The following is a 26,523-nucleotide window of genomic DNA, read 5'->3' on the forward strand; positions in this document are numbered from 1 at the left end:
TGAAGCAAAAGAAATTTTATTACAATAGAGAATATAAAATAAATATACATGACTTTTTTCTCATTTAACAGTCATTTTTACAGTGAAATTAAGACAACTTTGCTAAAAGCAGCTGTACTAGTATTTTTTATTTTTTATTTTTCCTGCACTGTGCTATTCTCATATTGCCTTAGTTGAAAAAGCTATGGAATCACAGCAGATATTCTAAATAAGGTCCGAGTATAGACACACACAGAAAACAGATGTAAGGAAACAGGCACCCAGATCTGGAAAGAAAAGCCTTTTTTACACCTTTACCCAAATTTCTTTGCTTTATTTGCATTAAGTAGGCCATTTTGAGTCTTTGGGGGGGTGAAAGTTGATATGGATTTTTATTCTGAAGTGCTCTGGGGGTTAACACTTGGTGAAACCCAGACTTTGCGCAGGAAAGGCTTCTGCTTCTGAGACACAACTGAGGATTGGTCTTGTGTCTGGTTGACAGCATAGCCAGTTTCTTTCCTACATTCAAATTCAACATAAACACTGAAAGAAACTGAGACAACTAAGAAACAGAGCACAGGGCTGCCTAATGGCAGCAGACACTGTATTGTATCATGAGACAACGTGTATTCCTTCCAAACTTGGGCATCTATTTACTTATGTCCAGTCTCTGTGAATGTATTGGCATATATATACACATAACTGAATGAGTGACTTAAGTGCTGAAAGGTTTGGACTGAAAAAGACAAGCACATGCAACACACATTAACAAGGGGCAATGTGAACAGGTGCAGTTTTAGAAGTGCACTATTGTTTATATATACTATATAAAAAAACTCTCATACATGATTGTTAAAATGGACATTCTCTGTCCTTATTTCTTTTGTCATTTTTTAGTGTCTAAACAAGACATTAAAAAACAAAAACAAACAAAACATATTAAATAGTATTAATTTACCACTAAATAGTTCGGCAATAACAGTGCATTAAGGACAATTACCATAGCAAATACATTTTTCTATTCCATGATAATGAAGAACTCTTAAAATGTGGTCTTATGTACAATATTTCAAATTCATTTAAATGATGATAGTTAATATTCCTTAGAACAGAAAAGCATTTCATTCACTAAACCGTCTTTCCACAATATTCTGTTTAATGAGACAGAAATTCATTTAAGAGCACTCTATCTAGCGACCGTCACATTTTGCTGCAAATAAATCAAATTCGGCAAAGACACAAGCTGGGGAAATGGACAAACCTCTTCAAGAAGGCAAAACTGAGGTTAGAACTGGACTGTGACGCCGAGGTTAATACCCAGACTCCAAAAGGCACTGTCCACGTACTGAAGTGCATCACTTCAGTAAAAAAAAAAAGAAAAACTGAAGAAGCCAGAACAAAACCGCTGAAGAGCTCCCTACCGACAACAGCTGTTTTAGAATAACACACGTGCACAGAAAATAACACTGCTGCACAGGAGGCATTACTACCCTAAAGCATTTAAACATCATCCCAAACAGAAGCACACCCTCCTCTTCATCATGTGTTTTCCTTTTACTCCAGTCAGAATCCAATCAGACCAGTTGCTGTAACTGGTTTCCAAAGCCTACAGTATGTATACCCCAGGCTCCATTCTGCTATTTGCTATATACAGTACTCCCTTCTGCAGAAGTGCGTCGTCACTGTAAGAGTAGCACGCCAGAATGCAGGGTGTTTCCCGTCACACATCAGTGGAAACGTAGGAACCTCCACTTACTTTTACAGTACAGCACAGGTCTTGTTTTGAATCCCGAAATTCAAAGGCCTCCGGTCGGGACCTTTCTAATTCAGTCTGGGATCCTCACTTGTGTTATGATACGGACGGGAGATTCTGACAAAAAGGCAAAGCAACCTCTGGAAAAGACAGTACTGATTCCGAAACTGGACTGCTGGAGACCAAAGCCAAAAACGGAAAGTAAAACATAAGATTTTCAAGGAGTAGCGGGAATCTAAAACAGTACTGACTGATTCTGCAAGTGAAATGACGATGATATTTCCAATCTGTTTCGGGTAGATATACATTTGCATAGGAACAACAGACTCGCATTAATGCCCTGCCATTGAAACAGAGGATGAGTACAGTTGCAACACACTTCTGAGATAAAATCAACACAATATCATGAGCTTTAGTATGGTATCTACTGCTTTAGAGTAGTACATTATGTGGCTACCACTAAGGTTTTCAGGAAACACCTTAACACTGTGTCAAAAAGGGTCATTTATACATCTTCCTTTAAGAAAAAGCTGCTGCTGCTATGTGTTACATTGTATACCACAATTCTTCAAGTCTGTATATCACAACGGTCATACTCAGCAATTTTTGGGGGACTAAAACAAAAATTAAAACAGTTCCGTAAAAAAAAACCCCAACATGTAACCAATTTTTGTAAAAAAACAGATATACAAAAAGGCTGGATCAGTCCTAAGAAATGTGTTTAAAAAAGGAGCAGTGCCTTTTACACATCTGACTTTCACCTCATGGCACCCAGCAAGGAGGGCTGCCAAGTTCTGGGTTACAACAGCTCTTTTATCAGTCAGTCTATGGTGATTCACAGAAGGGAGAAAACTGGGAGAAAGGCAGTCGTTTCATCAGACGTCATGAAAATTGTTTTCAGGTGGTTCATGTTGTCAACGAACGGTCAACAACAAGGCTCCTGACTGTGGAGTTCCTGCAAAAATCCAAGTTTGTATTGCTACTTGACCATGACAAGGTCAGAAACTGTTCCCATGTACGAACGCTACAGACTCTCCAATGTCTGAGCAGCAGTGGCAGTACTGATAGTGTGTACAACTACGCCTTACCAGTAAGCTCCCTGATGCTGACAAGACAGGACTACATGATTTTTTTGGATCCTCACACAGTTATCTGGGTAAAAGAACAGAAGGGAAAAGAGATCAAAGGGACGACTGGTATCTGCTGCTTAAAAAAACACTCCGGGTCACTTTTCTTGGTGACACCACCACTCCAGGAGGTTTCACGAGATCTTAACGAGGTGTGGGAAAGGATCTCAATTCCCTCTCTGACCATTAGAGGGCGATGTGGCATCGCCTTATACTGGCCTCTGAGATTCAGACCCCATTCTTGGCAACTGGTGTTTCGGTGTGCATCATTATCCGCATCTTCACATTAGTCTCTGTTGGAGGCCAGCAATGTAGCTCCGGTCTCTTATTTTCACAGGACAGATACCACCAAAGTGAGTAACAACAACAACAACAATAATAAAACATTGTCTGGCATGCCGCTCAATGAAATACTCAGTGCTCCATCCATCTGGTGTGTGTAGGGCCAAGCTATCTGGGTCTTCACCCAAGTGTTTTAGAATATCCCACTCTCTCTCTCTGTCCCTGAACCTTTCACAGGCCATGCTGACAACACCACTGCCAGACGGTACTTTTACAAAATTAATCAACATGAGGTAATGGTCTCGACAACAGACGCAACCAGCTTCCCCCGTTTCCTAATTCCCACTGCAAAGGGCTGCTGTTTCCACAAAATCCTAAATCATAACTCCAAGAATACCATCATGGGGCAGCTGAGCAACACAGCCTGACAGCTCTTAGTGTAAAAAAAGAAAAAGAGAGAGAGAACAGCCCATCAGTGACTGCTCTTTACAAAAATGTTCTTCACAAGAAGAAAAAAGAAAACAAGTGCTGCAAGATATAAAAACAATGCTTCATAAAAATCCCAAGTAAAAAATAAAAAGTCTCCTAGGTGAGTGCAGTGATAGGCTGAGGATCGTGAGGGTCACTCCCCCGTCTCAATGAATTCAGGGACAGAAATGTGCCATCTCTCTTCTAGCGCTGGTCTGGAAAGGACCCCTGTGTCGAGCTGTGCGGATGTCCAGGAAGCAGAGAGGAATCCCACCTGTAGCGGAACGGGAGCACCTTCTGCTTTATTGCCAAGCACGATCGTGCGACAGCAGTCTTCTCTGTTCACTCTCCTCGGAAGGCAGGAGGGAGGGGAGGATTCTGTCAGCATATCCAGTAGTGCACATTTGTATAAATACAGGCCGCCTGGCTCCATATTAAAAAAACCCCAAAACATTATGAGCATAAATGTATACATACTGTATATTTCGATATTCCCTGCAAGGACATGCAGGCTGCTCAGCTGCTGCTCCTCCTAAGCGAGCTAGGTTTTAAAAAGCTGACTGCAGCTGCAGCTGCTGAAGAAAGGTTTGTTCCTGTTCAGGACATCAAGATCCGAGATCAGAGTCTGTGGGGGGGGGGGCGTGGGGGGGATAAGGGCATTCTCCCGCGCGCTCATCCCCCCAGTCCTGTATATAAAAATATTTACAAAACAAGAGAGCTCGAAAGTAAACTTAAAACTCTACGGAGCAGCAAACAAAACGGGGCTCTTGTTAAAACACATAGAAAAGGTGCTGTATAGAAATGAACAGGTCTGCAATTCCTCTTCGAGAAGAACTGTTGTACTTTAAGCACTATGGTTCAACCCCAGCATCGTCTGTATGGCAGGGTTTAGACAGACAAGTCTATTTAATAGTATCACAAAAAAAGTCCTTGTTTTTTTTTCTTAGTTTGTTTGTACTGTAAAAAAAAAGGCAAGGTAACATTGGGAACAAAATGAAACAATTCCTGGTGCTCTTCGTCACCAGAGGCCTAGAATAAACGGTCAGTCTTTTTGGTTCCTTTTTTGTTTCCATTCTGCTTCTCTTCGTGGAAGCGCCTCAGTACCGGTGAGACTGGTGAGGGTACTGGGAGCTCTGCTGAGACGAGGAGGAGTATCCCATAGTGCCCTGCGACTGAGCAGAACCCTGGACGTTGCTTTGGTAACCCAGTCGTGAGCTGGAGTGCTGCAGGGAGAAGGAAGAAAGATCAACAGCAGCAGTGGGTAGCTCACCTTGCCACAAGTCCCTTACTGTATGTTAGCTGTCATCCCAAGCTCGAATTGTAAAGTTTAGTCATCTAAAGTTTCCGATTAACTGAGTTACAGCAGCTTTCATGCAAAGTGATTTTTAAAAAGCAAGACTTTCTTTTAAGAAGCAGGCAGTGGGTCAAATGACGTGAAAATTGCTGGCCAATCAATTTCTAAACATGAAAAACAATCTGGACTGAAAAACAGAAAAAGGAAACACATCTGCTGCACATGTGCACTTAGCGTGACAAGAGAAAGAGACAGGAAGCAAGTCATTCAATAAAAAAATAAAATATGTGTAGAAATGGCTTCAAGCCTCTTAATTCCATGCCGGTGAGCGACAGAGTGAAGAAATGGGAGTGTAACACAGGTGTCAGGGGCTGTGTTGATTTAAGTTTGTATAGAACGGTCAGTGTCTCCCTAAGTGTCGACATTATTCTTCTTGTCCTTGGAGCTTCACATTGAAGGTCCTTGCGCAAATGATCGTTAATTACCACACGGCTCAGAGGGAGTGTGAGTCACACGACTCGAGAACAGGTTACGAACGCACAATAAATTGTGAGCCACTTGATGGCAATATTCTCTTCCAAATCCCTGCGATGTCATCACATGTAACACTGTGAGATCATTCATTATTATTATTGTCGTTGTTGAAAGCCCAGTGTTGACAAAGAAATCTCATCGTGGGATTGAAAACGCTGGAATGGAAGAACACATATGGGAATTCTACACACATGACCACACAGCGGACATTTTCAGAAGCTCCAGCGGTACCTGGTGTTCGGGACTGTTACAGATCAAGCTCCCCGCTGATTGACCTCAGTGAGAGTCAGCCCATCCCAAGGGAGAGCCAAGTAAAAGTCAAGCAGAGAAGGCATCGTCTGAAGACAAAAGCCTACAAGTGCGGGGCTACAATGCGGAGAGCTGGCGGGTCCGTACAGCCCTGTGCGGGCTCGCACACTGCGTGGATATTTATACCTCTGCTGAGCGGTGACTTGGAATGCCACAGCTGTCCATGTGCAGGCTCAGTCCTTTCTAAATATAGAGCTGTGTGCTGCAAGGTGACACATCTCAACCTCCTGAACGCTTTCTAAGCAGGTTCAGAAGAGATTAATCGTACTCTGGGAAATCCTGTCTAGGTGCTCCCCTGTCGTGCGTAATCTCCTCTGTTCTGTTAGGGCGAGTCTGTCAGGGCCAGAACACAGTGACAAAACTGACACTCTGCTCTGCAGCGCTGACCCCTGTCACTGCTGTCTGTGTTTCCACAGGACACAATGAACACAGTCGGGTGCTTTATACACTACTGAAGAGGGAGACAAACTTCCAATTTCTTTATGCGCACCCCAGTCAATGCATTACTGTCACTACTGCAGGAACTACTGTTCTGTAGGAACGACCGAAATCGCACTTAACATATCTCCAGTGGAGGAAAAGCACAGTCTGCAGACCCCAGAGAGCTCTCGCAGGGCTATGAGCAGAGCCGTAGAAATATGTTCGACGCCCTTGAGACACAGGTGGAGCTCTGCAGTGAAAACACCTGAAAGATGACACTGCCTGTAGACAAGTACAAGGTATTGCATTAAGGAAGCAAAAACAAAGAGCAAGAATGAAAGGGGAAAGACGCGAGGGCTTCTGTTGACTGTGCACGGCGCTGGGCACCACGAGACAGAAAGGATTTGGCTGCTCTGGAATCCGGCCAGGCAAGAGCAAATAGGCACCTTCCAGCGCTCAAAGGAATGTCCTACACCGACAGGCTACAAGACTTAAATTGTTACAGCTTTGAACACAAACCAGAGAAGGAGAAGTGCATTGAAAAACACAGGACAGGAGGCACTAAGGTTTACAAAAAGTGGGATTCTGGAATAAGCTACCCAGCTACATATGTGACATTTCTTGCTAGAACACAGAATGGCCACATCTCATTTGCGAACAATGTTTCTTGTGTTTGTGCTGTTCCTAATCCAGAGGTTAAATCTTTTTTTGTTAAGACGCTTAAGTCGTGAACTCAATAAAAGAAACAGCCACAGTGGCTGTTGGCGAAATCTACAAAAAATAGCAGATTGTTTAGGACACAGCAGTTCCTCATGAGAGAAGGCGGTGTTGAAGACACAGTGATCTGGAATGTTCTCCAACAACAAATGCTTTGCTTTCATTTAAACAAACAGGACTTGAAAAATTAACTAAAATAAAGTCAATGTGTCTTTAAGAACTCTTTTCCTCCTGGATTGTACTTCTCCTGTTACGAACAGAAAATGTAAATGTATACAAAGTACTTTTAGGGACAGTATGTACAAAACCAAACATATTGGCAATTCCAACTTATTAAATACACATTTACAATGTCAGGAGAAAACATTATTTGAGCAACCTATATGTTTGTGACAGAAAAGATTACATTAAAGAAAATGGTTGGTTTGTCTTTGAGCACTTATTCCCGAGACGACTTTGCAAATTACATTCTTTTGAAATGCAATTCTTGGATTACGGCAAACATTCATTACATTAGAACATTAGAAAGTATATATCTCAATGAACAGCTGTTTAACAAAGCCCTTTTGTGGAAGGGAGAGAAAGCTTCAGGCAAAACGGGAATATTCTGAACTGTAGTGAAAGAGTCAGCTACTTTCCAAATTCAAAAGTCAGGTGATGAACCACTACTGAATAACTCGTTTAAACAGTACAGTACTCAATAGACGATGTTTTAAAAGTTTACATAAAAAAATGAAATCTACAAAGAAATGTTTTCCATTAGATGGAACTGTACAATGTTTAATGCATCATTAAGTAGAGCGAAAATAAATCCAACACATACAGTAAAGAACAGGACATTCCTGTTTCTGACTCGCTCGCATGACTTCAATGTAAAGACTGATATAGAGTTTTTGAAGAACTACAATCAACTGACAGGGCTGATGTGGAACATCACTGTTTATCTCCCACCAGGCGTAACAAACCCCCCCAAGGCAGGGTGACAGAAGTGAGCACTGTCACCAGACAGCGATAGGAATACTGGAAAAGAGGAACATGTAACAGGTCAACAGAGAACATGCAAAACAGCTGATCAAATGCCTCGCAGTTGTTTTAAGAGGTAGGATATGTGACAGCACTTTTAATCTCAACCTTCGTATTGTGTTCCATAAAGAAAATATATTCCTGTTGATACTGCCACTAATGCATTTGTCAACGAGCATTAATGCCCAAGAGGACGACGAATGTTTCTGAGCTGAAAGCCCTAGTTAATACTGAAATATTATTTCAGAACCTCAAAGAAGCAATACTTGGGGAGGATGTGATTTTCTCAGATGTGATAAACAAAATATTAGCATTAAGCAGATTGTGCCAAATCAGTAGTAGTTTTCTGACACTGGCCTACATTGACTAGTCTGCACAGAGCACACCTCATACTAGTGCCAAAAACCCTTTCTCCTCGCGCTGAGGGAGGTCTCATACTTCACCGGGACAAAATAACACAACTCCAGCCTGAACGACCGCATAGCAATCTGCTAAACTGAGTGGAATGCTGAATGGCCTCTTTTGCATATAATAATGTGCTTTAAAATCACGATTGAGCAGAAATACCACATTTGCGGTATCGAGCTTAAGAACACGCATTACACCATTTTCTAAACTGTATGACAGAACAGAAACAGAAAATCTGAGAAAAAAAGTTTTGAACAAATAAATTGAACGGAAGGTAATTACATTTCCAGTTTTAAAGCGTTCTTTTCTTAGTATTATTGTCATCGAACTGCTGAAAGAAGTTGGTACATAAGAACGTTTTGCAAACAAGAGGAGGCCAGGGATCTAATCTAGACATTTCTGGAAAGCAGTCAGGGTCTGGTAGTGCAGGACACTCCCTTAAGCCCCAGCACTGACCTTTCGGCACGTCTCTGGACTGACTTCAGAGCAGCAGCATCTCTTTTATAGTGTGGTGACTAAAACTGTACACAATGTGCTAAATCAGGCCTGACTAGTGCATCATACAGTTCTAACACAACATTATTCTATGCTTTTAACTAATTATCCTAGTATTTTGTTTGCCTCTTTTTCAAATCTTGTCTAGAAGATATAAATGATGTGTCAACATAAAAAAAGACTAAATCTATTTCAATTGTAGACTCTAGCTCAGTGTCTCCCAATCGGCATGGATCATTCATAATTTTGCCATTTGCCTGCTTTTGCTGCTGGAACATGTCTACATTGGACCTAAATGTCTTTGAATTTCATTTGCCGCTTCAAAAAGTAGGAACTAATCTTCCTAATCTGCAAAAGTGGGTAGTTTCCCAGCTAAACCACAGTCTAGATCATCAACACAGATTTAAAAAAGCAGTGGTCCTAGTACAGATCCCTTTGGTACCCCACTAATTCCATCACCCCAATATTGGCAGGGAAACATTAGGTGTCAAAAGAAAGAGACCTCGCTGTGATCTATATGATCACTTGTCCCGTGACAAACCCTATAATGGTCCAATCAAAGGGCACGTTAAAGAATTTCTGCGCACAGCAGCTCCATTAGGAGTCGGAATTGGACGTATCGCTTAGCCCCTCATGTCAGTCAAGTGCAGCACACGACTGACACTGAAGAAGTCCAGATCTCGAGGAGAGGGCCAAGGACCGCCTTGAGAAATAAGGAGACTGTGCCATTCTGGGTTGCCTATTTCAACCCATTAAAACCGGATTCAATGACCACGGAATTAGTGTCGACACCTAACGAGCTGATTGATGTGAAAGGTGAAAAGCTGTGAGAACCAATTCTAAGAGGATATTTTATTTCTGAGCATGCGTGTGTGCATTGGTGGTGTTTGCATACGTGTTGGTCTTGGTACATGAATCTCGAATGTAGTGTATATGATCAAGCGGGTCTGTTTATTCACCTAACAGCCCTTCTAATTTAAAACAAAGCCTAGGTCTCCTTTCGTGGGGAAGGTGGGTGGCTGGGCAGCCTTCCTATAGTCCAGTGGATCTCCAGGAAGCCCAACGTGTGTGAGCCGAGGGAGGCTGTCGTGCAGAACCGCTGACAGCAAGTGTATTAAGGAGTACAGAGCGCACTTCCAGCTGTCTCCGGGCTGCACCTCTGGGAGTTATGGGTGTGCATTCTGTCTTCTCTTTCCTTACGGATCTAGCTGCTGCAGTTTTGCAGGTTCTCCTGGCAGCTACAGTACACCTCTACTTCACTGGCTCCATTCTCTACCCCTCTGCTCCTACTTCGCTTACTACCACCATCCACGGTCTCCTCTGTGTTTTGGAATTGGGTTTTATGTTGTGTATTCTTTTTATTTATTGTTGTTGTTGTTGTTCTGTAAAGCGCTTTGAGAAGCCGCCCTTAAAGGCGCTATATAAAATATAAAAATATATATAAAAGAGTTTGTTATTATTACACACTAAGGAGAGGCCTGGGGATCTCACCTGGTACTCGGACTGCATGACGCCCGCGCCGGAGCTCGCCCCAGACGGCCCGAGCCGCGGCTTCTTGTTGGGGGGTCCCTGGTCCTGGCTGTGCTGCAGCCCGCCGCCCCCGGCGCCCCCCCCGCCGGCCCCCGCCGTGCCGTTGGTCTGGGCGCCGCTCTGCTGTGAGGGGGCCTGCTGCGGCACTGCCTGCTGCTGCTGGGCCTGAGGCTGGGCCTGAGGCTGGGGGCCCGTCTGCTGCTGCTGCTGCTGGTTCTGCACACAACACAGCCCTGTCACACTGCAGCCTGGACACACAACACAGCCCCGTCACACTGCAGCCTGAACACACAACACAGCCCTGTCACACTGCAGCCTGGACACACAACACAGCCCTGTCACACTGCAGCCTGGACACACAACACAGCCCCGTCACACTGCAGCCTGAACACACAACACAGCCCCGTCACACTGCAGCCTGGACACACCACACAGCCCTGTCACACTGCAGCCTGAACACACCACACAGCCCTGTCACACTGCAGCCTGGACACACAACACAGCCCTGTCACACTGCAGCCTGGACACACCACACAGCCCCGTCACACTGCAGCCTGGACACACCACACAGCCCTGTCACACTGCAGCCTGGACACACAACACAGCCCCGTCACACTGCAGCCTGAACACACAACACAGCCCCGTCACACTGCAGCCTGGACACACCACACAGCCCTGTCACACTGCAGCCTGAACACACCACACAGCCCTGTCACACTGCAGCCTGGACACACAACACAGCCCCGTCACACTGCAGCCTGGACACACAACACAGCCCCGTCACACTGCAGCCTGAACACACCACACAGCCCCGTCACACTGCAGCCTGGACACACAACACAGCCCTGTCACACTGCAGCCTGAACACACCACACAGCCCCGTCACACTGCAGCCTGAACACACCACACAGCCCCGTCACACTGCAGCCTGAACACACCACACAGCCCCGTCACACTGCAGCCTGGACACACCACACAGCCCCGTCACACTGCAGCCTGGACACACAACACAGCCCTGTCACACTGCAGCCTGAACACACCACACAGCCCCGTCACACTGCAGCCTGGACACACCACACAGCCCCGTCACACTGCAGCCTGGACACACAACACAGCCCTGTCACACTGCAGCCTGGACACACAACACAGCCCTGTCACACTGCAGCCTGGACACACCACACAGCCCTGTCACACTGCAGCCTGAACACACCACACAGCCCCGTCACACTGCAGCCTGGACACACAACACAGCCCTGTCACACTGCAGCCTGAACACACAACACAGCCCCGTCACACTGCAGCCTGAACACACAACACAGCCCCGTCACACTGCAGCCTGAACACACCACACAGCCCCGTCACACTGCAGCCTGGACACACCACACAGCCCCGTCACACTGCAGCCTGGACACACAACACAGCCCCGTCACACTGCAGCCTGGACACACCACACAGCCCCGTCACACTGCAGCCTGAACACACAACACAGCCCCGTCACACTGCAGCCTGAACACACCACACAGCCCCGTCACACTGCAGCCTGAACACACAACACAGCCCCGTCACACTGCAGCCTGGACACACAACACAGCCCCGTCACACTGCAGCCTGAACACACAACACAGCCCCGTCACACTGCAGCCTGGACACACCACACAGCCCCGTCACACTGCAGCCTGAACACACCACACAGCCCCGTCACACTGCAGCCTGGACACACCACACAGCCCCGTCACACTGCAGCCTGAACACACAACACAGCCCCGTCACACTGCAGCCTGAACACACAACACAGCCCCGTCACACTGCAGCCTGGACACACCACACAGCCCCGTCACACTGCAGCCTGGACACACCACACAGCCCCGTCACACTGCAGCCTGGACACACAACACAGCCCTGTCACACTGCAGCCTGAACACACAACATAGCCCCGTCACACTGCAGCCTGAACACACAACACAGCCCCGTCACACTGCAGCCTGGACACACAACACAGCCCCGTCACACTGCAGCCTGAACACACCACACAGCCCCGTCACACTGCAGCCTGAACACACCACACAGCCCCGTCACACTGCAGCCTGAACACACCACACAGCCCCGTCACACTGCAGCCTGGACACACCACACAGCCCCGTCACACTGCAGCCTGGACACACAACACAGCCCCGTCACACTGCAGCCTGGACACACCACACAGCCCCGTCACACTGCAGCCTGAACACACAACACAGCCCTGTCACACTGCAGCCTGAACACACCACACAGCCCCGTCACACTGCAGCCTGAACACACCACACAGCCCCGTCACACTGCAGCCTGAACACACAACACAGCCCTGTCACACTGCAGCCTGGACACACAACACAGCCCTGTCACACTGCAGCCTGGACACACAACACAGCCCTGTCACACTGCAGCCTGGACACACAACACAGCCCTGTCACACTGCAGCCTGGACACACAACACAGCCCTGTCACACTGCAGCCTGGACACACAACACAGCCCTGTCACACTGCAGCCTGGACACACAACACAGCCCTGTCACACTGCAGCCTGAACACAGCACACAGCCCCGTCACACTGCAGCCTGAACACACAACACAGCCCCGTCACACTGCAGCCTGGACACACAACACAGCCCTGTCACACTGCAGCCTGGACACACAACACAGCCCTGTCACACTGCAGCCTGAACACACAACACAGCCCTGTCACACTGCAGCCTGAACACACCACACAGCCCCGTCACACTGCAGCCTGAACACACCACACAGCCCCGTCACACTGCAGCCTGAACACACAACACAGCCCCGTCACACTGCAGCCTGGACACACCACACAGCCCCGTCACACTGCAGCCTGGACACACAACACAGCCCCGTCACACTGCAGCCTGAACACACCACACAGCCCCGTCACACTGCAGCCTGAACACACAACACAGCCCCGTCACACTGCAGCCTGAACACACCACACAGCCCCGTCACACTGCAGCCTGAACACACCACACAGCCCCGTCACACTGCAGCCTGAACACACAACACAGCCCCGTCACACTGCAGCCTGGACACACAACACAGCCCCGTCACACTGCAGCCTGAACACACAACACAGCCCCGTCACACTGCAGCCTGGACACACAACACAGCCCCGTCACACTGCAGCCTGAACACACAACACAGCCCTGTCACACTGCAGCCTGAACACACCACACAGCCCTGTCACACTGCAGCCTGGACACACAACACAGCCCCGTCACACTGCAGCCTGGACACACCACACAGCCCCGTCACACTGCAGCCTGAACACACAACACAGCCCCGTCACACTGCAGCCTGAACACACCACACAGCCCCGTCACACTGCAGCCTGAACACACCACACAGCCCCGTCACACTGCAGCCTGAACACACCACACAGCCCCGTCACACTGCAGCCTGGACACACCACACAGCCCCGTCACACTGCAGCCTGGACACACAACACAGCCCCGTCACACTGCAGCCTGGACACACCACACAGCCCCGTCACACTGCAGCCTGAACACACCACACAGCCCTGTCACACTGCAGCCTGGACACACAACACAGCCCCGTCACACTGCAGCCTGGACACACCACACAGCCCCGTCACACTGCAGCCTGGACACACCACACAGCCCCGTCACACTGCAGCCTGAACACACCACACAGCCCCGTCACACTGCAGCCTGAACACACCACACAGCCCCGTCACACTGCAGCCTGAACACACCACACAGCCCCGTCACACTGCAGCCTGAACACACCACACAGCCCCGTCACACTGCAGCCTGAACACACCACACAGCCCCGTCACACTGCAGCCTGAACACACCACACAGCCCCGTCACACTGCAGCCTGAACACACCACACAGCCCCGTCACACTGCAGCCTGAACACACAACACAGCCCCGTCACACTGCAGCCTGAACACACCACACAGCCCCGTCACACTGCAGCCTGAACACACCACACAGCCGGGCCATACAACACAGCCACTGGTACACTACAGACCTGGAGACACACACCCTGCCCTGCTGCTTCTGCACACAACACACCGCCTGTTACACTACAGCCTGGACACACAGCGTTGTCTGTGTGTTAAAGACATTTCATTCACAGACTAAAATACCTCTTTTACGAGGGGCACATACCTCTTTGGTATAAAAATTGTTTAAATTAAACACAAACACTTTGTTAAAGGGGAACTGGAGTCCCATTTTCCTAAATCTCGGTAACAAAATAAATTAATTGACGTCATAGAAACATTTTATAAATTTTGAATTAAGCACAAGATCGTGAAACTTTGTGAAAGTACTGCAAGTCGCCATGTCACAAACCCCTGGTCTCACCTCGGGCAAGAGCAAGAGTTTCCCCGAATTGCAATGTTAGGCAGCCCTTCCTGCTCAACAGTCACCATAATGACTGATGTAACCTGATGTACAATCAAACAAGTACAGGTTGTGCAGCAGACATTTCACAGCAGAAATGTTCCAATGTGACCTGCATTCAGAGTTAACAAGTAGTATGTTTCAGCAAAACCATCTTAATGTCAAAAGCAATCTTTTTATTGGATTAAAGGAGATGTATTCATACAGTAAGCCCACTTGTTTACAATGTATGAAGGCCTCTTCACATCACTGGAGTTTTTCTGCCTCGTTCTGAGTTACAGAACATGGCGCTGCACAAACCTGGAATACAGATCACATACAGTATCTATTTTGTGATCTAAATTGGAGATTTAACTTTCATTGTGGTTTGAAATGTGCTCATCAATGCCGATTCTAAACCTGGAATATAAAATTAGCATTGCAGTTCCCTTTTAAAATCTGAAAAGGCAGGCAGATCAACACAAAATTACCAAAAACACTCCCTTAATGCAAGTCGCAAAATAACTAACTTATCCTTTAAACAAGTCATCGCTGTCTCAAAGCAAGAACAGGACAATTGAATAAGGTTGAAAAGTAATGATGTACTATTAATGTCTTGCTGTTTGTTCTAGTAATTTCACCTGGTTCGCAAAACAGAATTTTCTTTAATGTGTTGAGTTTGCTCCAGCTCTAATATTCTAACTGTTGCTTTTGTACAACTTTCCTTTTCTACATCTACCTCTCCAGACAGCGGCAGTGTTTCTGTGGGCCACGAGCAAGAACTCTTTTCTGCGGCTCCCAGAAAACCCTGCCGCTCTTCTTCCTGGAGCGCTGCTGAAATGCGAGACTGACGCTCGGACCAGGTGAGGAACAGAGCCAGCCTCTCGCCCCCGGTGCAGACCTGTTGCCCTGCCCTGGAGTGGCCTGAGGCCCTCGTGCCCTGCTCTACCTGTGATTAAGATGTTCAAAAAAGCAGACACCTCGCTTCATGGTTCCAGGGCGGACAGTGCCTATCTCTTGCCCATCTTAGCTATGAAAGGCATTCAAAAGGTTTGCGTGTTTGCGTGTTTGCGTGTAAACAGCGACAACATAACATCTGCACTGCGCTTTTTGTCGGTGTAATCATCCCTCATGGGAACGCACTCAGCCATCTATTTCCTGCAAATGAAAATCTCCCACTGACTGCATTCGCCCAGCCACTGCTCCGACTTCTTGTCAGAGGGCAGACTTCAAGGAACCTTCTTCTCAGAAGCGTTTGTCAAATAATACAGGCTTCACATGCCAGGACACATTCTGTAATAGTATCTCATTTAGGTCAGGGCTGCTGGGCGATTATTCAACGGTTCAAACCCACGCAGTGCAGCCCGGGCCTGGTGCACTGTAATGCAGCAGCACAACTCCATGAACTTGTGCATTGTCGCATGCTCACATTGTATCCCCCTCTCTTGAGTTTTACTCAGCCAGGTCAGCAAATCAGCATAATGCTGAAGACCGAATGCATTGATTTTTGTGGCCCTTGTCTACATCTGTACCTGAATTCGGAATTGTTAAGCTTTTGGTTTCCAGTCATGATTGAAGTCCCTCACTCATTGCATCACAGCGATTAGTTTGATTAGTTTCACTTTCTCCTGTATTACATCTTCCCTGCATACGCAACTGACCACAGTGTGTTTCTAATCTCTGATTAGTCTGTTTTCCAAAGACCTTGCTATGAACAGAGCTGGATTAGTTTACTGCAAATGGTGATTCGAACATGAATAGAAGCAGAAAATTTATAGATTTTGTTAAACTGTATAACAGCATAAAAGCCACCATTTGAGTGGCAACCATTTTGGATACTCCTTCAGGGCAGTAGGTTCAGCAAGATGGCAGATACCGTCTGAACCTCATCACCCAGAAAACAGTTTGTGTGACAATTATATGCCACACCAGAGGGAAGAAGGAACTCACCAACTGGCATATGGACATTGCATTGTAATCTTTTTGTTAAAAAATGTTGATGCTGGAAAGCAGTTTAGGCATGCAGCTCTTGACAGACCAGGGACCGCAGCAGAAGAAAAAGAGAGTGCAGATTGTGTGTCTGGTTTGGCTTGTGTTTTGACTGTAAGTGCTGTCTGTGTATCTGCTGCCCTTGACCTGCCTGTTTAAAAAGGACTCGCTGCCACACCACGCCCCTGGAGGCATCCCAAGGGGAGCTGCAACAGAAAGCCTTGAACGTCTTGGTGGTGACAAGACCAATGGCCACCAGTCAGATGGTTCTTCTGTCTGATAAACCATTATTTTTAGCATCACCTTTCAACAGTAAAACGTAATACCAGCCAAACTGCTTTGTTCAATAAGACCCAAGTCTGTTTGTGTTACTGTGATTTTCCAGTACCTATTGTCTTTTGCTTACAACTTTTTTTTCTGACATTCACCAAGGCTCTCTGCTGTGCACCTAAGAAGTCACAGAACACAACCATTGCAGTACAGCAGCACATCAGATCAGATACCGGTACTTTTCCTACAGCGATCTTACAATACTGACAGTTCACGTCCAGATATTGGATACAAAAACTTGCATTCAGCTCAGTGAAATAACACTTCACAGGATAAAAGCTGTTTAAATATATCATAGAGGCAAGAGGGCAAAACAACTCAGGATTAACAGGTCACACACATTGACAATATTAAAAAACATACTTCTTCCATATAGCATCTTTTGGAACACAGCAGGTGAGAAGGCAAGAGTGTGTGACAATGCAAAATATATTAATACTCCAGTTATTCTGAAATTTTAATCAGTAAATATTTATAAAGGCAGCACATAAAACTCCCAAAGAGCACACTACCCCAAGCAGGTGGGCTGTATTACCCTTGTTTTATGAACACAATCTTAATAATGCGCATTTCTGTTTTTACCTTATCAGCTTTTTCTTCGGGTTCGTCTTCAGTAAGAAATTCTCTTTTAGGGTATGGTATTTGACATCCAGCAAAAACACTGAAAGCGAAATAATGCAAAAATTTAATATAAAGCAATCGAGTGAGCTCACTGGACACATTAACGTCAATCAGCCTTTTATCCAGGCTTTGATACCTGTCCAGCTGACTTCATTACTTGCCCACACCATCAGTGAGGACTTATTTTGCCAAGAAAAGTGACCTTGAAACCACCAGAGTGAAGGAAATTACAGAAGTGGTTGAAGGTAATTACATAAAATATTATAATAACTTCTGAATGCATTTGATTTTTTTCCCAGACTCCCCAGTTTTATGGCAAGACATAATTTGTATTTAGTATTTAGTGAGGAATATAAATTAATGCTGTTGTCAGAGAGAAATGCTACGTTTAGGAGTTTGTTATCACCTAGATGTGTCCAAAGCATTTGTTTTGCATTATAAATAGGACAATGCCTTAAGATAGCAATGCAGCAAAGTTTCACAAACTGCCAGTGTCCCAGCATTTGTCTTTTGTAACTTTCCCAATAAGACAGCACTAGAAACAGAAAACATTAGATGTCTAATAAGCAACTGAAGCTCCTGGCTTGTGTATAAATTAACACATATTTCAAAAACACAGAAAAAACAAAAACAAAGTGAGAAACATTTTAAGAAATGTTTCCAGCACATGATTATTAAACACCTCACGTTAGGTGAATACGATCTCTAATGTAATTATAAGTGACACAAATAAAAATAGGAAGGAACAAACTGGTTAAGTAGGAAATCTTTCAGTTTTCATAATATTTCACAGTTCTGCATTTTAGGTAGTTTGGCTCTTTAAAGAAATGAGCAGCCCTTTAATCTTCTGTACTTTTTAACAAAGAAGCAGAAGGCCAAAAACAAGATAAAATCCTAGGACTGGCGTCAGAGACTTTGTTGGTTTTCTGTTAGCAGTAGATTATCCAGGACTTTGGTAAAAACACAAATGCAGGATGGATGATATATTTTTTTTCAAAGGTTGCAAAGCATTCAAGCTCAAAAATGCCTGCGAGTACCTTTTAAATTAGCAACTAGATGCTGAAGAATCCATCTGATAATGAATACTGGACTTGCATGACACTGGTTGTGAGAGTTTCCATCCTTTCCCGGTCCACAGAAGTCGTGGACAGATAACACGCATCGCAGAGCAAGATAACACCCCCTCTCATCTAATCATGGTGTGCGAACAACCAGAAAGCAAATCAAGAAAAGGCAAGACAGCCCGTGTCTGATCACATCTATCTCATTTACAATATTTGTGTGTAAATATTACAAATATAATGCTCTTGAAATGGCAATATGCATGCTGATAAGCGAGTGAAAATCCTAACCCGAACCCTCCAGGTGGGATTTAGCTGCACAGAATACAGCTGTGGGAAGGAGAAGTGAGGTGCTGTACATACTCAGATGTAGGCAAGGGATCCTCGAGGAAATAAGGATCCTGCAGAGCCTGCTCTGAAGTGATCCTTTTCGTTGGATCCATAGTAAGGAGTTTCTGCAGCTGAAATAACAAATCATTGAAAATTAACATAAAGAAAACAGCTTCAGGCAATTCCAGGTTTCGTCCTAATTCATCCAGGACCTACACAGAAACCACATTTGAAAGGCAGAACTTAACGCCTAAAGGTGCACATTATGTGGCAGCACGGTTGCGTGTCAGTCTCTGCTGTTGCCTCATAGCTCTGCGAACCTGGGTTCGATTACGGATACGGGCACCTTGTGTGTGGAGTTTGCATGTCGCTCCCCAGACAGATTCGCTGCTTTCCTCCCACCTCTCAAAGCCGTGCATGTGTCTCTAAAGCGTGTGTGCGTGTTCTGCGACGGCCTGGCATTCTGGCCAGGCTGAAGACGCTGCCTTGTGCTCCAAGCGCCCAGGACAAGCTCTGGGCTGCTGCCATATGTCCCAAAAGTAGCCTTCCACACTTTGCCCTTGTTCTGGACAGAACTGGCTAGTTATGCCTTACTTATATAGTTCCAGCGCCACAGGGCACAGAAATCAAAGCTTTTAGAGTGTATACTTCGGTACAGAGGTGTTTCCTTCTTCTGAAAAGCTGCAGCAAAGCCTTTTGAGGTTATTCAAGAGATACTTACCAGCAAGAAGACCTTGCTGTCGGGTTTCACTTTATGTTTTTCCATGTATTTGATAAGGCTGCTGTTTGCATACCTGAAAAAAGTCAAGATTAAAAAAGATCAAAAGAGGCAACAAAAAGGAGATATGAATTTCAAATGAATTTGAACTACCACTATGAAATGAAGAGTAAGCCGAACCAAACTGCCTACGCGAAGCAGAGGTCAAAGGGAGGCGCATCACTGAAAAATGCTGGATGCGAGACGTGCTGTATTTCTTTGACCCTACTCACGTTGTTCTCCTGAAGTCTTTCTGAAGTGTGGGGTATTCTGGCATTTTTCTAATATCTTCCCAATCTTTATCTATGGACGAAAAAAAGACAAACTAATACATTATATTTCAGTAAGAAGCGCCTTCTGAAACACAGTACACATGTAGAAATTAACCATATCCTTACAATTTTTATTTTTTGCTTAGCAAGTAACCTTACAAAGGTAGAAGAAATGCAATACAAATCAGTACAATAACTTCAAGCAGGTAGCTGCATCAGCATGCGTAGGCTGCAAAGGAACAAATAAAGGCTTATTCTCTGCTGGAAAGAGAAAACAGAAAACACAACGTTTTGTCTGTGGAGCCTTCTTCGGTTTACACCTTGAGTGTTATTTTCACTCGTGACCTGGAATGTTTCCTAACGCCTTCCTTACAGTGGTTACATGAGCTGAGGGGAGTAGACACTGCAAACACGACCTGAGAGAGGCAACACCGGCACCGTGAAAACGAACAGAAATCAGAGGTCATGTGTTCTGCCACGGGGTGCGTGTGTGTGTCCACCCTGCAGCACCGACCTGTACGGCGCTTTGAGTGGACTGGCGAGAAGAGAGCCGTGAAAAAAGTGTGCGGAATTATGATTGACTCTTCTCATTATTATTTTTACAACTAGTAATAACAACCACTGTCACCAGTTCTCAAATCTCTGTTAACGAGATTCCAGGTAAGGCCATGCGGCACATCTCTATTAAAAAATGAGGAATTAAACTCACACTTTAGTCAATAAAAATGGACTAACATCCGAGAATTTTCAGATTCTGAATGTTCGCCCCCTCTGCTGTGGGAGATCACCAAGGATGATTTAAGAGGTGCTACCATCCCATATTTAACCACCCGAAAAGCAACTACACACACCCTGAAAATATGAGAGCTGTTTGCCCGGTCTCCCTCCATTGCCAATCACAAAAATAACTTTCAGGCAAAATCAGAACTTAATAACAGAATAACTGAGTGGGCGGGAGTTATGCTAACAACACGGAGACGAAGGACGTTTGAATTTGGCGATAAGATGGGACGATTACTTGCAAGTCCGTTAAAAACAAATCTGCTTCGCTTGTCATTAAGGGGATTTAGCAGGAAATCTGACACCAGATCCATAATAAATTGACGATATCACAGTGTGCACTGCCTCCCCTCCAGACATGTGGCAGGGTGATGCTCTGTGGTTAGAGTGGGCGACCCTGGAACTCCTTTCCCCAGTAACCCCAGTGTGTGTCCCCTCCCTGCAGCTCTAAGGAGGTCAGCCTGCGCTTTTGTTCTCAGGTGTCTGGGACCCCTGTAAACAGACAGGGGCATTAAAGCTCAGTCTCTCCACTAATTCTCTCAGGTCTTGAAAAATAACCTCGCGTTACAGTGTTTTCAAATCACTCTGCGCTGATTTGCACAAACCTGGACCTGAAACCAAACACGACAACACAAACTTTCTTCTTACCAACACAGTACTACCTAACCAAGCCAAATCTCAAGCATAAGGCTGAGGTGGTTTACAACGGTGAAAGAGTTACATTACCAGTGTTCACTAAGTAAAATGGGAAATAAAAAGGAACTGATGGCTACCAGGTAGAGGTAGAATTCTTTAAAGTATTTCTGGACAGGTACATCCCCAACATTGTTAAAACTGGCAGAACATGTCATTGCTTCTATGAATCTTCCTCATTCATAAAACTCTGCACTCATGTCAGTAACACTAAAACAAATTTAGATCCTTCACTTTGCTCCAGTTCCCACCTCTTATCTCTCCTTAATGTAAATATAAAGATAAGCAGCGGGAGACTCAGTTATTCCACTACTAGCTTATCCAGATCAAGGCAGCTTTGTGAGAGGCAGACACTGACCCAGAAACACTGGGCGCCTAGAATTCAGTTTGATTCATGTGCTGAAGAATACCAACACTCTCACAGGAGTGGTACACCACCTGTATGTGTCTCTGAGCATAAAGCAGCCAGCCTTCCACAGTCAGCTTCAGAGTCGCAAAGCTCTGGCATCCCAAAACCCGTAACCCTCTCCCTCCACCCTAAAGCCACACTCAACCATTCACAACCTTTGCCATTTAACCTTTACACTCAGCCTTACTGCTGATCCTGTCGGGCCAGGGACGCTAACCAGAATCCAAACCAGTGTCCCTGACACAACAGCAGTTAGGCCTGCTGTTCCCTGACCAGTGTGCTCCGTTGCCGATGGGAGAGGGCAAGACCAGAGCCTCCAGCCCTTGGAGTTAACCCACGCTCAGAGAGTTAATCCTCCCCTCCCAGTTTTCCCTTCGTTAACCACATGGAGCAAACCCGCTTCCCGGGTGGTGACTTGGGAGATATTCAAGGTATTCAAGCCAACCGTGCTTCTCCCTTCAACCACCTAACCTATCCAGCCATGTTTCAAACTAACCCTTCTGCCCTCACAACACAGGGCCAGCTGTTCAATCTCCTAACTGGGCGCACTAACCAGAGATTGATGTTACCAAGCGACTGCGCTCGTCACCTCTCTCCAAAACCATCAAAGACCCTTACAACTCCAAAACTTCATCTTATTCCCGGAATACGATGTCCAACAAACAAATCAATCAATCAACTAATCAATCAATCAGGTACTGAGAGCCGAGCTGTTAATCTCCTAGCCGGGAGCCTTAGCCAGAGACCGCTGTTGCTGGTTGACTGCTTCTCTCTGTAGATCTCACAATTTCTCTATTTAACAAGACGGCACAGTGCTGTGCTTCTCCCACATGCAAATTTGGGCACTTAACCTGCATGTATCAGTCTCTTTAAAACCTTCAAAAACAACCATCAGATGTCAAAATGATTCTCCTGAAGCCCCAGCCTACCAAACCCCACAGTAACAGCAGTGCCCTAACAGCTCCAGGTCCCCATTTTAAGACCGATTACTGGCGATCTGCCCCGGTGGGTATACTCTCCTCTGTCACAGTGGTCCGAAAGAATTTTCACAATTAAACTTGTTTTTTTCTTCTGTGACTGTCCTGAAAATATATGGCTTTATATCGCTTGACAAAAACCTCAAAATTATTTTATCTTTTATTAGAAAAATACAAATAACCCAGAAAAAAAACAACAACTGTTCAACAGAGTAAAACCAGAGGGGGGACTTTCAGCACCAAAGCTCCTCAATTACTGTCTTTAAACCACCTGAAGTTAAACTACCTTTTGAGATGGAACCGAACCACCCAGAGCAGTGGCAAACCCATATTGGTTAGACGGAGAACACAGTTTGTATCTCACTTGACAAAACATAGCTATTTTAAAAACCCATGTGTACCAAGCTATTTAAAAAGCAGATGGGAAGCAATTAAACTCATCACGAGTAACTTCTCAATGTGTTTGAGGTCTCCCATACGGCACAACCCAGACTTGACGGGAGACCCTCTGTGTTCAAAGCACGGTTACAAAGGGACGTACTGTACGGTGCACTGAGGCAACGTGTTTCTCATCTGAAAAACTGAAGGACCCGCAGGCCAGTGTGAGGCAGTGAGAGGAAGCTCCCTGTCAATTGGACAAGACTGCCTGCGGAATGGGGCAGCGCTCAATTGACTGAGCCATCAGCCCTCAGGGAGTGAAATTCCACGTGAAGGAAGTGCCACATGTCAGGATAGGCCCTGCCTGGAATTAGCTACTCCTCTGGGCTAATTAAGAGCCTAATATGAATCGCCACGAGGAAAACAGTGTCAGCCTGCGTCTGGGCTCCGGCCTGGAAGAAGGGAGAGTGAGAAATCCAGAGGGATGGGGGCGGGCGGAGCGGTGGCTCTGTGGCTGGAAGGCTGCCGGTTCGTGTCCCGCGGCCGGCAGAGGAATCCTACTCCCTTGGGCCCCTGAGCAAGGCCCTTCACCCCAGCTGCTCCAGGGGGGCCGTATAAATGTCTGACCCTGCGCTCTGACCCCCAGCTTCTCTCCCCCTGTCTGTGTGTCTCAGGGAGAGCAGGCTGGGGTCTGTGAAAAGACAAATTCCTAATACAAGAAATTGTAAAGGGTTAATAAAGTGATCTTATTAGTCACGGACTGGATTGGCTTGCAGGTGAATGAGGGATGCTTGAGAAAATACTGCTTAGGCTTTACCAAGGGACAGGCAGGGCTGCAGGGTCACTCAGTTGCCAGGCTCAGTGGGGCACCTGGAGGAGTGGGGTGTCTCTCGGCCAGGTGGCAAGCATAACTTCCCCCCAGATGGCACCGGCTGAGCCCCGGGGGGCAGGTGGGGGGGTCCCTGACTGCGAGAGCTGGAAAACGCCAGCAGCCATATCACCCTGCAACTCACAACTGGCAACCCACTGAAGCTAAGCAGGTGTGAGCCTGGTCAGTACCTGGATGGGAGACCTCCTGGGAAAGACTAAGGTTGCTGCTGGAAGAGGTGTTAGTGGGGCAGTAGGGGGCGCTCACCCTGTGGTCCATGTGGGTCCTAATGCCCCAGTATAGTGATGGGGACACTATACTGTAAACAGGCGCCGTCCTTCGGATGAGACGTAAAACCGAGGTCCTGACTCTCTGTGGTCATTAAAAAATCCCAGGGCGCTTCTCGAAAAGAGTAGGGGTGTAACCCCGGTGTCCTGGCCAAATTTCCAATTGGCCCTTACTAATCATGGCCTCCTAATAATCCCCCTCTATGAATTGGCTACATTACTCTGCTCTCCTCCCCACTGATAGCTGATGTGTGGTGAGCGTTCTGGCGCACTATGGCTGCCGTCGCATCATCCAGGTGGATGCTGCACATTGGTGGTGGTGGAGGGGAGTCCCCATTACCTGTAAAGCGCTTTGAGTGGAGTGTCCAGAAAAGCGCTATATAAGTGTAAGCAATTATTATTATTATTATTATAAAACAACAACCCGGGCTGCCGTTGTGTCCGAGATGCAGGTGCTGTTTGCCGGGGACACCTGCCTGTGAACTGGAACAGCCTGGAAGGTGAGAGCTGGGAAAAAAGACCTGCGCTGAAGCGATTTGAGTGAACACAGTGATTTGGGTGAAAAGGAGTTACGTTAAGCTAATACTCTAGTGCCTGGTTGTGTTACAACAATACAGACCGACGAGGAGGTGAAAAGGACCGTGCTGTCTCCCCTTAGTGCGGAAAGAGCTCGGATCCCGGAAATGGGCTTAAAGATCAAGATGGACCATTTAAAACTTGAAAAAAAAAGCTGACATGCTCGCAGTGCTGAGATTACTCCTGAGAACTGCTGCACACACATGATGAAGCTGTTGGAATGTGCTGATGAATGCTTGGAGGACATCCATACTTCAGAAGGACCCTCCAGAGGAATTCACTCATTCACAGAGAGAGGTGCCTCTGTCATGTCAAACAATGCTAACTAGAGGCGACAGTGTGTTTCCTGACATTTCCTAGGAGCTGAGAGTGTAAAAGGGGCCTCTCCCTTCGGGGGTCTGAAATCACCCTGGGATTCTGGGAGAGCAAGAGCAGTGATTCAGGAGAAGTTTTGTAATGAACTTGATGGCAGCAGACAGCCGAAAGATCCCTCTGTAATTCCCACAGATGGATTTATCTCCTTCGTGAAAAACTGTCACAACTGCAGCGTCCTTGAAGTCACACAGGATCACCTCCTCATTCCAGATCTATGATGAGGCCATGGAGATATAGCAGAAATTCCTGTACGCAGTGGCTTTTCAGCGTTTGCATGACGGCTTTCATCACCCAGTTAATTGTTGTTCGGGTTCCGATTAGAGACAAGCTTAGACATTGTGGAACTGAAGGAACTGAATAAAACACTCGACAAAGGATCTGTGACTGAAGAGATCTTCCCTGGGTTTTGACTGCTTTCCTTGATCAGGCCTCCACCTTCCTTAGGCCAGAAACGTACGGGTCTTTGGGCTCTCCTAAAGAGTTTTTAGTAGAAGACTGTAAGGTGGTTGAATTTCTTTTGACACTGTCCACTTAACACTTGACATCTGAGCCGTCTTTTTCAATTGCCATTAAAGTTGCATATAGTAGAAAAGATGCATACCTATGTTACATAATTTTATGAATATTCTAAGACTGGAAATATTATGAAAGTCATCTTCAGGTCTCAGATTACTTACCTGTCAAGACATTTTCATCAACAAGGCTGTGTAAATTAGTTGTATAAACTTTGACAAGGAGCTCCCTCATGACCAATATATCAGTGTTGTGAGATGAAGGTGTATTGACACACAAACACGACACAGAATTGAAGTGAGGTAAACACAGGATGTTTGTAAAGCTAAGAACCTGTAGGAATGCAGGTCACGTGTGAAAAACATGAAAGTCTTACTTCTTTAGAAGCTGATATGTAAATGTATTGTGTCTACCTGCAGGAAAGCCCATTACACTGAATATCCTGTCCAGCTGATCGTGGTGAAAGGGGTTGCTGGTCTTGATGTCCTCCTGACGACAGTGAAAGATCGGCTCCGATGTTAGAAGCTCGGCGAAGATGCAACCGATGGCCCAAATGTCTAGAAAAGAAAA

The 26,523-nt window shown here is 46.2% G+C and overlaps 1 protein-coding gene across 4 annotated transcripts in view; it reads right to left on the reverse strand.

The window, feature by feature from the left end:
• cdk19 (cyclin dependent kinase 19) overlaps positions 1-26,523 on the reverse strand; it is a 74,306-nt gene continuing 47,783 nt past the window's right edge. For all 4 annotated transcript variants that reach the window (XM_015354017.2, XM_015354024.2, XM_006626173.3 and 1 more), the window contains 7 exons: positions 26,367-26,510; positions 20,059-20,128; positions 19,790-19,862; positions 19,102-19,199; positions 17,639-17,717; positions 10,301-10,555; positions 1-4,832 (listed from right to left, as the gene is read on the reverse strand). In XM_015354017.2, coding sequence (XP_015209503.1) covers positions 4,707-4,832; positions 10,301-10,555; positions 17,639-17,717; positions 19,102-19,199; positions 19,790-19,862; positions 20,059-20,128; positions 26,367-26,510 — 845 coding nt within the window. In that variant the 3' untranslated portion in view covers positions 1-4,706. The remainder of the gene's footprint in view (positions 4,833-10,300; positions 10,556-17,638; positions 17,718-19,101; positions 19,200-19,789; positions 19,863-20,058; positions 20,129-26,366; positions 26,511-26,523) is intronic.

The sequence above is a fragment of the Lepisosteus oculatus genome, chromosome 2 (assembly GCF_040954835.1).
Source record: "Lepisosteus oculatus isolate fLepOcu1 chromosome 2, fLepOcu1.hap2, whole genome shotgun sequence".
Classification (NCBI taxonomy): Eukaryota; Metazoa; Chordata; class Actinopteri; order Semionotiformes; family Lepisosteidae; genus Lepisosteus; species Lepisosteus oculatus.